Source organism: Nicotiana attenuata, chromosome 1 (assembly GCF_001879085.1).
Source record: "Nicotiana attenuata strain UT chromosome 1, NIATTr2, whole genome shotgun sequence".
Classification (NCBI taxonomy): domain Eukaryota; kingdom Viridiplantae; phylum Streptophyta; class Magnoliopsida; order Solanales; family Solanaceae; genus Nicotiana; species Nicotiana attenuata.
In genome coordinates, this window is record NC_031989.1 from 56,140,100 (window position 1) to 56,154,143 (window position 14,044).

The 14,044-nt window shown below is 37.2% G+C and overlaps 1 protein-coding gene across 1 annotated transcript; it reads right to left on the reverse strand.

Moving 5' to 3' along the window:
- LOC109226997 (protein trichome birefringence-like 41) lies at nt 10,390-13,516 on the reverse strand. Its single transcript, XM_019391979.1, has 5 exons — nt 13,214-13,516; nt 12,202-12,373; nt 11,891-12,069; nt 11,311-11,469; nt 10,390-10,982 (listed from the first exon to the last, which is right to left on the reverse strand). The coding sequence occupies exons 1-5, from the start codon at nt 13,480-13,482 to the stop codon at nt 10,670-10,672; spliced, it is 1,092 nt and encodes a 363-aa protein (XP_019247524.1). The 5' UTR covers nt 13,483-13,516; the 3' UTR covers nt 10,390-10,669.

Below are 14,044 nucleotides of genomic sequence, written 5' to 3' on the forward strand. Positions count from 1 at the left end.
CGTTCCCGAAGTTAACCGAACCCCGATACCGGGATACGCCCAAGTCCGAATAATCATCATACGAACCTGCTGGAACCTTCAAATCCTGATTCCCGAGGTCGTCTACTCAAAAATCCAATTCTAGTTCATTCTTAAAGTTTGTCGTCTACTCAAAAATCCAATTCTAGTTCATTCTTTCAACTTTAAGCTTCCAAAATGAGAATTCTCCTGCCAATTCATCTCTGGACTTCCCAAAATTCAATCCCGACCACGCCACAAAGTCAAATACCTGAAATGAAGCAGCTCACGACCTCAGGCTGCTGAACGGAGCGTTTAGAGCTCAAAACAACCGGTCGGGTCGTTACAGAACGGGATTTACGTCCTGGTCCGTTATTCCTACGATCTGCGATATATGGTTGGTACCGATCTCTGTTCGATCGGGCTCTCTAACGATTTCTCTTTGAACCCTGCCTTCGAATCTATTTGGGTAAACAGAACCGGACAGGGCTCCCACTGACTGTCCTCGACTCTGATCTTTGACAGGTACCGATTATGCATATCGGCCCAGGTTACGCTAGATATTCAATCTAATTTCTGCTTTAGACTGATGTGATGCTACTGAAACTTCACTCATTCAAAGCTTGAGTAAAGCTTGAATAGCCCAGTCATCGGTAAACCGGGGGTAGGCCATGCGGTTCCATCTGAAATCGAGATACGAATTCCCTTAGCATTTCATTGTCCTTTTGTCTCACTTGAAGAGGTCTGACTTCCTGACGCGACCTTTTATTGGCTCCGGCGTGTGCCTTTACAAACGAATCGGCGAGCATGGCGAAAAGAATCGATGGAATTGGGCGGCAAATTGTGGTACCATATCATTGCACCTTCAATAAAGTTTCTCCAATTTTTTTCAGTAAAACGGATTCAATCTCATATCTTCTGAGTCATTTCGCTCAAAATCATGTCCGATTGACCTCAAATTTTGCACACAAGTCATATTTTAACATTACGGACCTACTCCAGCTTTCGGAATCGGATTCCGACCCCAATATTCAAAAAGTCCACTTCCGGTCAGACTTCTCAAAACCTCCAAATTTCTATCTTTAGCCAAATGGCTCCAAAATGACCTACGGACCTCCGAATTCACTTCCGATCGCGCCCCCAACTCCAGAATCACCATACGGAGCTATTCACAGTCTCGGAATCCAAACGGACATCGATAACACTGAAATACACTTCGAGCCATACTTATGAAAATTTCTTCTAAAATGCTAATTCCACAATAGGCGCCAAAACGTTCCCGAGTTAACCGAACCCCGAACCGGCATACGCCCAAGTCCGAAAATCATCAACGAAACTGCTGGAACCTTCAAATCCTGATTCCGAGGTCGTCTACTCAAAAATCCAATTCTAGTTCATTCTTAAAGTTTGTCGTCTACTCAAAAATCCAATTCTAGTTCATTCTTTCAACTTTAAGCTTCCAAAATGAGAATCTCCTGCCAATTCATTCTCTGGACTTCCCAAAATTCAATCCCGACCACGCACACAAGTCATAATACCTGAAATGAAGCGGCTCACGACCTCAGGCTGCTGAACGGAAGCGTTAGAGCTCAAAACAACCGGTCGGGTCCGTTACAGAACGGGATTACGTCCTGGTCCGTTATTTCCTACGATCTGCGATATATGGTTGGGTACCGATCTCTGTTCGATCGGGGCTCTCTAACGATTTCTCTTTGAACCCTGCCTTGAATCTATTTGGGTAAACAGAACCGGACAGGGCTCCCAACGTGATCGTCCTCGGGACTCTGGATCTTTGACAGGTACCGATTATGCATATCGGCCCAGTTACCGCATAGATATTCAATCTAATTCTGCTTTAGCTGATGTGATGCTACTGAACTTCACTCATTCAAAAGCTTTGAGTAAAGGCTTGAATAGCCCAGTCATCGTAACGGGGGTAGGTCCATGCGTTCCATCTGAAATCGAGATACGAATTCCCTTAGCATTTCATTGTCCTTTGTCTCACTTTGAAGAGGGTCTGACTTCCTGATCGCGACCCTTTATTGCTCCGGCGTGTCCTTTACAACGAATCGCGAGCATGGCGAAAAATCGATGGAAATGGCGGCAAATTGTGGTACCATATCATTGCACCTTCAATAAAGTTTCTCCAATTTTTTTCAGTAAAACGGATTCAATCTCATCCTCTGAGTCATTTCGCTTTATTCTGGATGTGTAACGAAGTGATCGTGTTCATTAGGATCGGGGTCCGTTGTACCTTATGGATGTCCAGCATACGGAACTTCTTAGGAATGGGCTCGGAGCCGCACTTTGAGGAAAAGGCTTCTGGCACGAACTTCTTCGAATCCAAACCTTAGGATCGGGGTGCCCCCGGTATTTGGTCAACTCTGTGAGTTGACGTTTCTACCTTTTTGTTGTTAGCCTCGATTTTCTTTTACCCGATTCGTATCCGTTTAGTGAGCTCCTCTCGAGCATCTTCATGACGGCGCGGGTCATCCTATCCATTATCGTTCAACTTCTCCCATATGGTTTGACCCTATGAATAACTCCTTGTGATGTATCTGAGCTCAATTCTGCTTGGTTGCCATTCTTGATTGCGCTATTGCACCCTGCTGAGTTTATAAACATTTGAAAATATCATCGAAGGCTAATCCCGCCTCTTCACCACTCTTGGCATTCTGATCGGCTTCCCGGCGCTCTACGGACGCTATTTTTGGGTCGGTGCCTAAATCTCCATGGATCGCAACAACTGAGAATTGACATCGATTGGATTTCGGCCTGTAGTCCATTTACACATGTGGTCCATCGCGGATTGATTGGAGGTACTCCCATGTTTCCGGCGGCGACTATGCGCTCTTCTCGCCACGAAGAGCAAGGCTGGTAATCCTGTGTGAGTGGGCACTGCTTGGAGTTTGACATGTTGATTCCCTGGAAATCAAAGGCACTTACAAGAACAATTGTAAACAGTGTGTGTATGAAGATTAATACTAGGTAATCACTATTATCCTTAGCCCCACGGTGGACGCTAAACCTGTTTACCCTAAAAACCCTGAGATAACAATTAATCTTGTAATGTGGTTTTAAGGATAAGTGAGCTTCACCTAATACAACTGATAAACGTAAAGATAAATGAATGTTAATTTGATAATAAATACAAAGCAAATTAAACCAGGCGTTTGGTCAATGCCTTCGAGTTGATGAAACCCTCGAGCTTAATAAAGTAAGAACAGTTAAAGAACAAAATAATTGATTGCAGCAAGAAGAAAGACAATATTATATTTCTTTGATATTCGTATTTAAGGTCCTAAAATATGGGGCTCCCTTTATATTACTAGATGGATTCCTAATATAGGTACAACTCTAACTACAGAAGTAAAATCCCATTATCGGTACAAATTAAAACCGCCCTTGATTTGATCTGTTCCGAGATTCCCGTCGTGATCTTCGACGGTTACAGATATTTTGCCTTTCCGTTATTACACTTCACTCGAAGTTGGTCATGTTAGCTCGATTCCGCTGGCCTCGGGTCTCAACGGACACTTCGATCTTTGACTCGATACCTCGATCTCGATGCTCGGTCTGATTCATTACGAGGCTCCCCTGATCAACTCCCTTTAGTCTCGATCAAATAGCAAAATCGTACCGTATACAAGAGGGAAAAAGTGAGTATATTAATTAGCAATTTCACTGTCTGAAGCTGAATTTTTTTTTTAAAAAAAAATATCTAAAAGATGATGCGAGATGAGTGATGTCTCAAGTTAGAAAAAGATTGCCACCTGAATTATTCCTCATTAAAAAACAGGAAAAAAAAATTTGCTATACAGGGTTGAAATCTTTGCGGTTAAGGTTCAACCCGTCCACAACCGACTTCCGCCCCGCCCCATTGCATTCTCTAACCGCGTTGAATGATTAAGAACGAACAAGCCAGATTCTTTCTTATTCGAGGACTTGAATTCAAGAACCTCTAATTAAGGGTGGAGGAACTCTATCACAATCCTCAATAATAAATATAATTTCCTCAATGTATTTCGATAGTAACTTCTTTCATTGTAACCTCCAAATCTTATAATGCTTGCATTTTGGGCTTCCCATCAACCCTATACAAACAAAATTTTCAAACATCTCGACGAGCCAATGATTTAGGAGGATTATCAAAACGCAAACATTTACAAGTTGGGTCTTGATCCTAGTTATGTAGTCTAATTAAAATAATTAAACATACATTTTTTTCTAGTAAAAATTGAATGCATAAAATAATTAAACATAGTTTTTTCTACTAACATAAATTACATGGATTGTTTGAGAGAATTGGGGAAGAGAGATGCATATAGAATTTGATTCCAAGTATCAGGACACTCCACCAAGCACCAAGTGTGTACAATCAAATCCATGTAAGCCATTGTATATACTGTGGATGTCCATCTTTCTTAGCTGTGTAAGCTTTGTTATATCAAGTAAATATACTGGCTTTGACATTTTCCTAATACTTGCTTCACTATGTTACAGGAATTGGTAAGCCACTTGGTATGTTGATCCTTTTACTGGTTTGTTTCGTTGAAACAATTCTTCACTTTTGGCTCACCCCATTCCGATCCACTGAAAAAGTAAATAAAAAGAACATGTTAGTTAGGTATGTTTGGTAGTGACAAAAAAATATTTTCGAGAAAAATCTTTTTTGTCACTTTTTGGTATTCGGTTATCAGAATTTTTTTTTTCAAACAGGAAGAAAGTAACTTCCCTCACTAGTAATTGGCGAAAGTCCATTTTTCTTATAACTATTTAATTCAACTTTTAACTTCATATTACTTATTTCACTAATGCTATTATTATTATTATTATTATTCAATACGCAAAAAATTCCATCAAAATGGCTTTGAAAAGGAACACAATGTAGCACAAGGAAAATTAAAGGTGAAAGTTCTTACTGGTAAATGCATGGCAGCTACTCCTTGGAAATAAACTTTGGTTTTTTTGTATCAACATCTGTATCAACCCATTTAGCCCATGTGTTTAGACTCTACGAAAAGCTGCAACACGGTCCATATCTTTCGATATCGTCCCATTATTTTCCACAAGAATCCCATCTACAACATTAAAAATATATTCAACTATAAAGAATTAGATGTAGGATCATTAAATTTTACCTATTATAAGTATTATAGTCACAAAATTATATTTTGTCATATTAAAGTAACCAACTTCAGTCACAATAACATATAGTAAAGTCACCTCAATTATATGTTTTGTCGTTAAACTGACTAAAGTTTAGTGATGTTATATATTGCTATTATTGGTAAAGTTCAGTTACTTTATCTGTAATAGAAAAAGATTTGTTATTTTACTGTTATTTTGCTAAAGTTCAATAACTATCTTTAGTGGTGATCAAAAATAATTTATACATATAATTTATAAAGTTCGATGATGATAAGTAAAATTAATGAATTCCTAGGGACAAAAACAACAAAAATAAAGAAAAGTTATGCATATATGTTTTAAGTACATACGGTTGTTTAGAATCGGATGTAGATACCAAGCCAATATTGAAGATCAAAACGTCCAGGCTTTTTTCCAAATTCGTCCATATTTCATTGAATTGAGTTTTAATACTCGTCAACATTGGGTTTGCACTTCAATGTCTACCAAGTAAATTTGAATGAAATAGTATGACTTCAACTCCATAATCCTGTAAATGTTCATATGCAATTAAAGTTCACATTCTTGTATCTATCAACATATATATTTAAGATATGAATCCTTAAGAGATTAAAAATTAGTACATGTTAACAATAGAAAAAGACAGGATTATTATTCACCTCAAATGTGACGGTAACAGTTGTTTTCTTAATCTCTTTGTTTGAATTTGGCTTTCGGGACTGCGCAGCCATGAAGCAAGCACAGAAATGATTCAAAGTTGTTTAGACTTAAAGAATCCCCAATATACATTATCTTCTTTCCTCTGAATCTTCTCAAGAAGTTTTTAACCATCAAATCTGCAACATTGTAAATAATATGAATGTGATATGTAAATCATTGCTAATAAACATTTTACTATTACTCCATATAATATTTTTCTGTATAATATGTCGGCTTTTTTAGCAAGTGCAAAAATGTTTTAATGAACATTATATTGTTTTATGGAAAATAGGCAAAGCGTTATCATCCACTTACATTTTCTCTATCACTTACTCAATGTTCTTGCTAATTTATTCATCAATCTAACATTTTTTCTAAGTTAGGATTGATCAACAACAACGCGTTAATAAAGGTCATAACTTGTTAAAAATTGATGATTGTGTATGGTGGAGGTGATTAATATTGGTGGTGTGATGGTGGTCGGCCACAGGGCGAAGCCACTTTTTGCGTAAGCGTGGTCAATTGACCACCTTCATCGAAATATTATAAAAAATTAAAGTGTATATATAAGTAAATATTAAATTTTAGATGCATATACATATATTGAATACCCTGTGTTAAAATTTTTTTTTACTTCTTTCAAGTCTGAATACCTCTAAGAAATTTTTTGGCTGATGGTGGAGTACTTGGTGATTAACGGTTGTGATTATGTAGTGGAGACTATGGGTAAAGGTGGCTGGTTTGGTGGCGATGATTGCAGTAATAATAAGTATAGTAGGGTAAATAGTTATATTCATATGAAGTTTTAAATAAACGTCTAATGATTATAAATTCTGTACAAAATTTGAATGATCATACACTATTAAGAGACTAGGAGTAATAAATAATTGTGAAAGAAAGAAACAAATATGGCATTGACATAAGAATAGGAGCACAAGAAATTAATAGATTGGAGAAAGATAGTAACCTGGCCAAGACACAACCCTTGGGCTGCCATCTATATTAATATTCAAGATTAGGTTTGCCAATTTGATGCAGTCAAATTCCTTTCCTTATGAATCGACATGCTGTTGAATTATACAATGGATATGAATAATATCAAATATCCAACCTTCCTTCAAATAAATCACAACTCTTCTTTTTTTATTGTTGGGACTACCTCAGCATTTGCTTCCTAATAAGAAAAAAGCTCACAAAAATAGTCATATACCTGAAATGAAGCAGCTCACGACCTCAGGCTGCTGAACGGAGCGTTAGAGCTCAAAACAACCGGTCGGGTCGTTACAGAACGGGATTACGTCCTGGTCCGTTATTCCTACGATCTGCGATATATGGTTGGTACCGATCTCTGTTCGATCGGGGCTCTCTAACGATTTCTCTTTGAACCCTGCCTTCGAATCTATTTGGGTAAACAGAACCGGACAGGGCTCCCAACTGATCGTCCTCGACTCTGATCTTTGACAGGTACCGATTATGCATATCGGCCCAGGTTACCGCTAGATATTCAATCTAATTCTGCTTTAGCTGATGTGATGCTACTGAACTTCACTCATTCAAAGCTTGAGTAAAGGCTTGAATAGCCCAGTCATCGGTAACCGGGGGTAGGTCCATGCGTTCCATCTGAAATCGAGATACGAATTCCCTTAGCATTTCATTGTCCTTTTGTCTCACTTTGAAGAGGTCTGACTTCCTGATCGCGACCTTTATTGCTCCGGCGTGTGCCTTTACAAACGAATCGGCGAGCATGGCGAAAGAATCGATGGAATTGGGCGGCAAATTGTGGTACCATATCATTGCACCCTTCAATAAAGTTTCTCCAATTTTTTTCAGTAAAACGGATTCAATCTCATCATCTTCTGAGTCATTTCGCTCAAAATCATGTCCGATTGACCTCAAATTTTGCACACAAGTCATATTTAACATTACGGACCTACTCCAGCTTTCGGAATCGGATTCCGACCCCAATATCAAAAAGTCCACTTCCGGTCAGACTTCTCAAAAACCTCCAAATTTCTATCTTTAGCCAAATGGCTCCAAAATGACCTACGGACCTCCGAATTCACTTCCGATCGCGCCCCCAACTCCAGAATCACCATACGGAGCTATTCACAGTCTCGGAATCCCAAACGGACATCGATAACACTGAAATACACTTCGAGCCATACTTATGAAATTTCTTCTAAAATGCTAACTTCCACAATAGGCGCCAAAACGTTCCCGAGTTAACCGAACCCCGAACCGGGCATACGCCCAAGTCCGAAATCATCATACGAAACTGCTGGAACCTTCAAATCCTGATTCCGAGGTCGTCTACTCAAAAATCCAATTCTAGTTCATTCTTAAAGTTTGTCGTCTACTCAAAAATCCAATTCNCGCTAGATATTCAATCAATTCTGCTTTAGCTGATGTGATGCTACTGAACTTCACTCATTCAAAGCTTGAGTAAAGGCTTGAATAGCCCAGTCATCGGTAACCGGGGGTAGGTCCATGCGTTCCATCTGAAATCGAGATACGAATTCCCTTAGCATTTCATTGTCCTTTTGTCTCACTTTGAAGGGGTCTGACTTCCTGATCGCGACCTTTATTGCTCCGGCGTGTGCCTTTACAAACGAATCGGCGAGCATGGCGAAAGAATCGATGGAATTGGGCGGCAAATTGTGGTACCATATCATTGCACCCTTCAATAAAGTTTCTCCAATTTTTTTCAGTAAAACGGATTCAATCTCATCATCTTCTGAGTCATTTCGCTTTATTCTGCATGTGTACGAAGTGATGTGTTCATTAGGATCGGTGGTCCCGTTGTACTTATGGATGTCCAGCATACGGAACTTCTTAGGAATGGGCTTCGGAGCCGCACTTTGAGGAAAAGGCTTCTGCACGAACTTCTTCGAATCCAAACCCTTTAGGATCGGGGGTGCCCCCGGTATTTGGTCAACTCGTGAGTTGTACGTTTCTACCTTTTTGTTGTTAGCCTCGATTTTCTTTTCACCCGATTCTATCCGTTTAGTGAGCTCCTCGAGCATCTTCATGACGGCGGGGTCAATCCCTGATCCATTATCGTTCAACTTCTCCCATACTGGTTTGACCCTATGAATAACCTCCTGTGATGTATCGAGCTCAATTCTGCTTGGTGCCCGATTCTTGAGTTGCGCTATTGCACCCTGCTGAGTTTATAACATTTGAAATATCATTCGAAGGCTAATCCCGCCTTCTTCACCACTCTTGGCATTCTGATCGGCTTCCCGGGCGTCTCTACGGACGCTATTTTTAGGGTCGGTGCCTAAATCTCCATGGATCGCAACACGAGAATTGACATCGATTGGATTTGCGGCCTGTAGTCCATTTACGACATGTGGTCCATCGGGATTGATTGGAGGTACTCCATTTTCCGGGGCGACTATGCGCTCGTTCTCGCCACGAAGAGCAAGGCTGGTATCTGTGTGAGTGGGCACTGCTTGAGAGTTTGACATGTTGATTCCTGAAATCAAAGGCACTTACAAGAACAAGTGTAAAAGCAGTGTGTGTTATGAAGATTAATACTAGGTAATCACTATTATCCTTAGCCCCACGGTGGACGCTAAACTGTTTACCCTAAAAACTGGATAACAATTAATCTTGTAATGTGGTTTTAAGGATAAGTGACTTCACCTAATACCAACTGATAAACGTAAAGATAAATGATGTAAATTGATAATAATACAAAGCAAATTAAACCAGCGTTTGGTCAATGCCTTCGAGTTGATGAACCCTCGAGCTTAATAAAGTAAGAACAGTTAAAGAACAATAAGTTGATGAGCAGAAGAAAGAAATATTATATTTCTTTGATATTCGTGTATTTAAGGTCCCTACAAATGATGGGGGCTCCCCTTTATATACTAGAGGATTCCTAATTATGGTACAACTCTAACTACAGAAGTAAATCCCATTATTGGTACAAATAACCGCCCTTGATTTGATCTGTTCCGAGATTCCCGTCGTGATCTTCGACCGGTTACAGATATTTTGCCTTTCCGTTATTACACTTCACTCGAAGTTGGTCATGCTTAGCCTCGATTCCGCTGGCCTCGGTCTCAACGGACACTTCGATCTTTGGACTCGATACCTCGTCTTCGAGCTCGGGTCTGATTCATTACGAGGCTGCCCCTGATGCAACTCCCTTATCTCGATCAAATAGCAAAATCGGGTACCGTATACAAGAAGGGAAAAAGTGAGTATATTAATTAGCAATTCACTGTCTGAAGCTGAATTTTTTTTTAAAAAAAATATCTAAAGAATGGAGATGAGTGATGTCTCAAGTTAGAAAAAGATTTGCCACCGAATTATTCCTCACTTAAAAACAGGAAAAAAAAATTGCTATACAGGGGTTGAAATCTTTGCGGGTTAAGGTTCAACCCGTCCCACAACCGCTCCGCCCCGCCCCATTGCCATCTCTAGCCGCGTTAGATTTATTAAAGAACGAACAGCCAGATTCTTTCTATTCGAGGACTTGAATTCAAGACCTCTAATTAAGGGTGGAGGAACTCTATCCACAATCCTCAATAATAAATATAATTTCCTCAATGTATTTCGATAGTAACTTCTTTCATTGTAACCTCCAAATCTTAAATGCTTGCATTTTGGGCTTCCCATCAACCCTTATACAACAAAATTTTCAAACATCTCGACGAGCCAATGATTTAGGAGGATTATCAAAACGCAAACATTTACAAGTTGGGTCTTGATCCTAGTTATGTAGTCTAATTAAAATAATTAAACATACATTTTTTTCTAGTAAAAATTGAATGCATAAAATAATTAAACATAGTTTTTTCTACTAACATAATTACATGGAGTGTTTGAGAGAATTGGGGAAGAGAGATGCATATAGAATTTGATTCCAAGTATCAGGAACTCCACCAATGCACCAATGTGTACAATCAAATCCATGTAAGCCATTGTATATACTGGGATGTCCATCTTTTCTTAGCTGTGTAAGCTTTGTTATATCAAGTAAATATACTGGCTTTGACATTTTCCTTAATACTTGCTTCACTATGTTTACAGGAATTGGTAAGCCACTTGGGTATGTTGATCCTTTTACTGGTTTTGTTTCGTTGAAACAATTCTTCACTTTTGGCTCACCCCATTCCGATCCACTGAAAAAGTAAATAAAAAGAACATGTTAGTTAGGTATGTTTGGTATGACAAAAATTATTTTCGAGAAAAATCTTTTTGTCACTTTTTGGTATTCGGTTATCAGAATTTTTTTTTTCAAACAGGAGAAAGTAACTTCCCTCACTAGCTAATTGGCGAAAGTCCATTTTTCTTATAACTATTTAATTCAACTTTTAACTTCATATTACTTATTTCAACTAATGCTATTATTATTATTATTATTATTCAATACGCAAAAATTCCATCAAAATGGCTTTGAAAAGGAACACAATGTAGCAACAAGGAAAATTAAAGGATGAAAGTTCTTACTGGTAATGCATGGCAGCTACTCCTTGGAAATAAACTTTGGTTTTCTTTGTATCAACATCTGTATCAACCCATTTAGCCCATGTGTTTAGACCTACACGAAAAGCTGCAACACGGTCCATATCTTTCGATATCGTCCCATTATTTTCCACAAAATCCCATCTACAAACATTAAAAAATATATCAACTATAAAGAATTAGATGTAGGATCATTAAATTTTACCTATTATAAGTATATAGTCACAAAATTATATTTTGTCATATTAAAGTAACCAAACTTCAGTCACAATAACATATAGTAAAGTCACCTCAATTATATGTTTTGTCGTTAAACTGACTAAAGTTTAGTGATGTTATATATTGCTATTATTGGGTAAAGTTCAGTTACTTTATCTGTAATAGAAAAAGATTTGTTGATTTTACTGTTATATTTGCTAAAGTTCAATAACTATCTTTAGTGTGATCAAAAATAATTTTATACATATAATTTATAAAGTTCGATGATGATAAGTAAAATTAATGAATTCCTAGGGACAAAACAACAAAATAAAGAAAAGTTATGCATATATGTTTAAGTACATACGGTTGTTTAGAATCGGATCGTAGATACCAAAGCCAAGTATTGAAGATCAAAACGTCAGCTTTTTTCCAAATTCGTCCATATTTCATTGAATTGAGTTTTAATACTCGTCCAACATTGGGTTGCACTTCAATGTCTACCAAGTAATTTGAATGAAATAGTATGACTTCAACTCCATAATCCTGTAAATGTTCATATGCAAATTAAAGTTCACATTCTTGTATCTATCAACATATATATTTTAAGATATGAATCCTTAAGAGATTAAAAAATTAGTACATGTTAACAATAGAAAAAGACAGGATTATATTCACCTCAAATGTGACGGTAACAGTTTGTTTCTTAATCTCTTGTTTGAATTTGGCTTTCGGGACTGCAGCATGAAGCAAGCACAGAAATGATTCAAAGTTGTTTAGACTTAAAGAATCCCCAATATACATTATCTTCTTTCCTCTGAATCTTCTCAAGAAGTTTTTACCATCAAATCTGCAACATTGTAAATAATATGAATGTGATATGTAAATCATTGCTAATATAACATTTTATATTACTCCATATATATTTTCTGTATAATATGTCGGCTTTTTTAGCAAGTGCAAAATGTTTTTAATGAACATTATATTGTTTTATGGAAAATATGGCAAAGCGTTATCATCCACTTACATTTTCTCTATCAACTTACTCAATGTTCTTGCTAATTTATTCATCAATCTAACATTTTTTCTAAGTTAGGAGTTGATCAACAACAACGCGTTAATAAAGGTCATAACCTTGTTAAAATTGATGATTGTGTATGGTGGAGGTGATTAATGTTGGTGGTGTGATGGTGGTCGGCCACAGGGGCGAAGCCACTTTTTGCGTAGCGTGGTCAATTGACCACCCTTCATCGAAATATTATAAAAAATTAAAGTGTATATATAAGTAAAATATTAAATTTTAGATGCATATACATATATTGAATACCCTGTGTTAAAAATTTTTTTTTACTTCTTTCAAGTCTGAATACCTCTAAGAAATTTTTTGGCTGATGGTGGAGGTACTTGGTGATTAACGGTTGTGATTATGTAGTGGAGACTAGTGGTAAAGGTGGCTGGTTGTGGTGGCGAGTGATTGGCAGTAATAATAAGTATAGTAGGGGTAAATAGTTATATTCATATGAAGTTTTAAATAAACGTCTTAATGATTATAAGATTCTGTACAAAATTTGAATGATCATACCTATTAAGAGCTAGGAGTAATAAATAATTGTGAAAGAAAGAAACAAATATGGCATTGACATAAGAATAGGAGCACAAGAAATTAATAGGATTGGAGAAAGATAGTAACCTGGGCAAGACACAACCCTTGGGCTGCCATCTATATTTAAGGTATTCAAGATTAGGTTTGCCAAATTTGATGCAGTCAAATTCCTTCCTTATGAATGGACATGCTGTTGAATTATACAATGGATATGAATTATCAAATATCCAACTTCCTTCAAATAAATCACAACTCTTCTTTTTTGTATTGTTGGTGACTACCTCAGCATTTGCTTCTAATAAGAAAAAGCTCACAAAAATAGCAGCAAGCCCAAATCTCTCAACTACTTTTCCCATTTGAAATTTACAGATGGAGAGGTTTTTCAAGTTATTGTGGCTCTATATATACGTGAATCAAATGTAGTGATATTGCATATTTTGAAAGTTGAAAATTATCAGATAATATTTCCATAGATTTAAAAACTAGTAATATATATCTTCTAAGACGTGAGATATACATGTAGTATTTTTCAAATTTTAGGATTAGAATTTTTTAAATCATGGAAAAGTCTCCCGTTCTTAGTTGGATGTCTTACTTAATTTATGTTCCAATTAATTAAATACTGCCCCAAATAATTATGCTTCTAAGTTTATAGTTTATATACAATTTTGGGCCATTAGATGAAGCTACGTACATGAATGCATTTGCCAATTTCACATGCAGCAGCATGTGGTAAACACCTCACGTAGAGAATCATGCACTTCTCTATTAATTCTCAAGATATTACTATATATATATATTGTTCCTGATTCTTGCATGTTTGAGTACATAATTATTGTACCGTTCCTTATTCTTGCATGTCTTGCGTAGATTTTGACGTAAAATGGCATAATAGAAAGTCAAATAATCTAATAAAGT

What these genes read in the sequence shown, in the direction of transcription:
- LOC109226997 (XM_019391979.1), bottom strand. Translation starts at nt 13,482, where the DNA reads ATGGGAAAAGTAGTTGAGAGATTTGGGCTTGCTGCTATTTTTGTGAGC. An exon ending in AAGGGTTGTGTCTTGCCCAG is followed by an intron (nt 12,374 to 13,213) that starts GTTACTATCTTT and finishes ACAATGTTGCAG; the next exon opens with ATTTGATGGTAAAAACTTCT. An exon ending in CTGTTACCGTCACATTTGAG is followed by an intron (nt 12,070 to 12,201) that starts GTGAATATAATC and finishes GAACATTTACAG; the next exon opens with GATTATGGAGTTGAAGTCAT.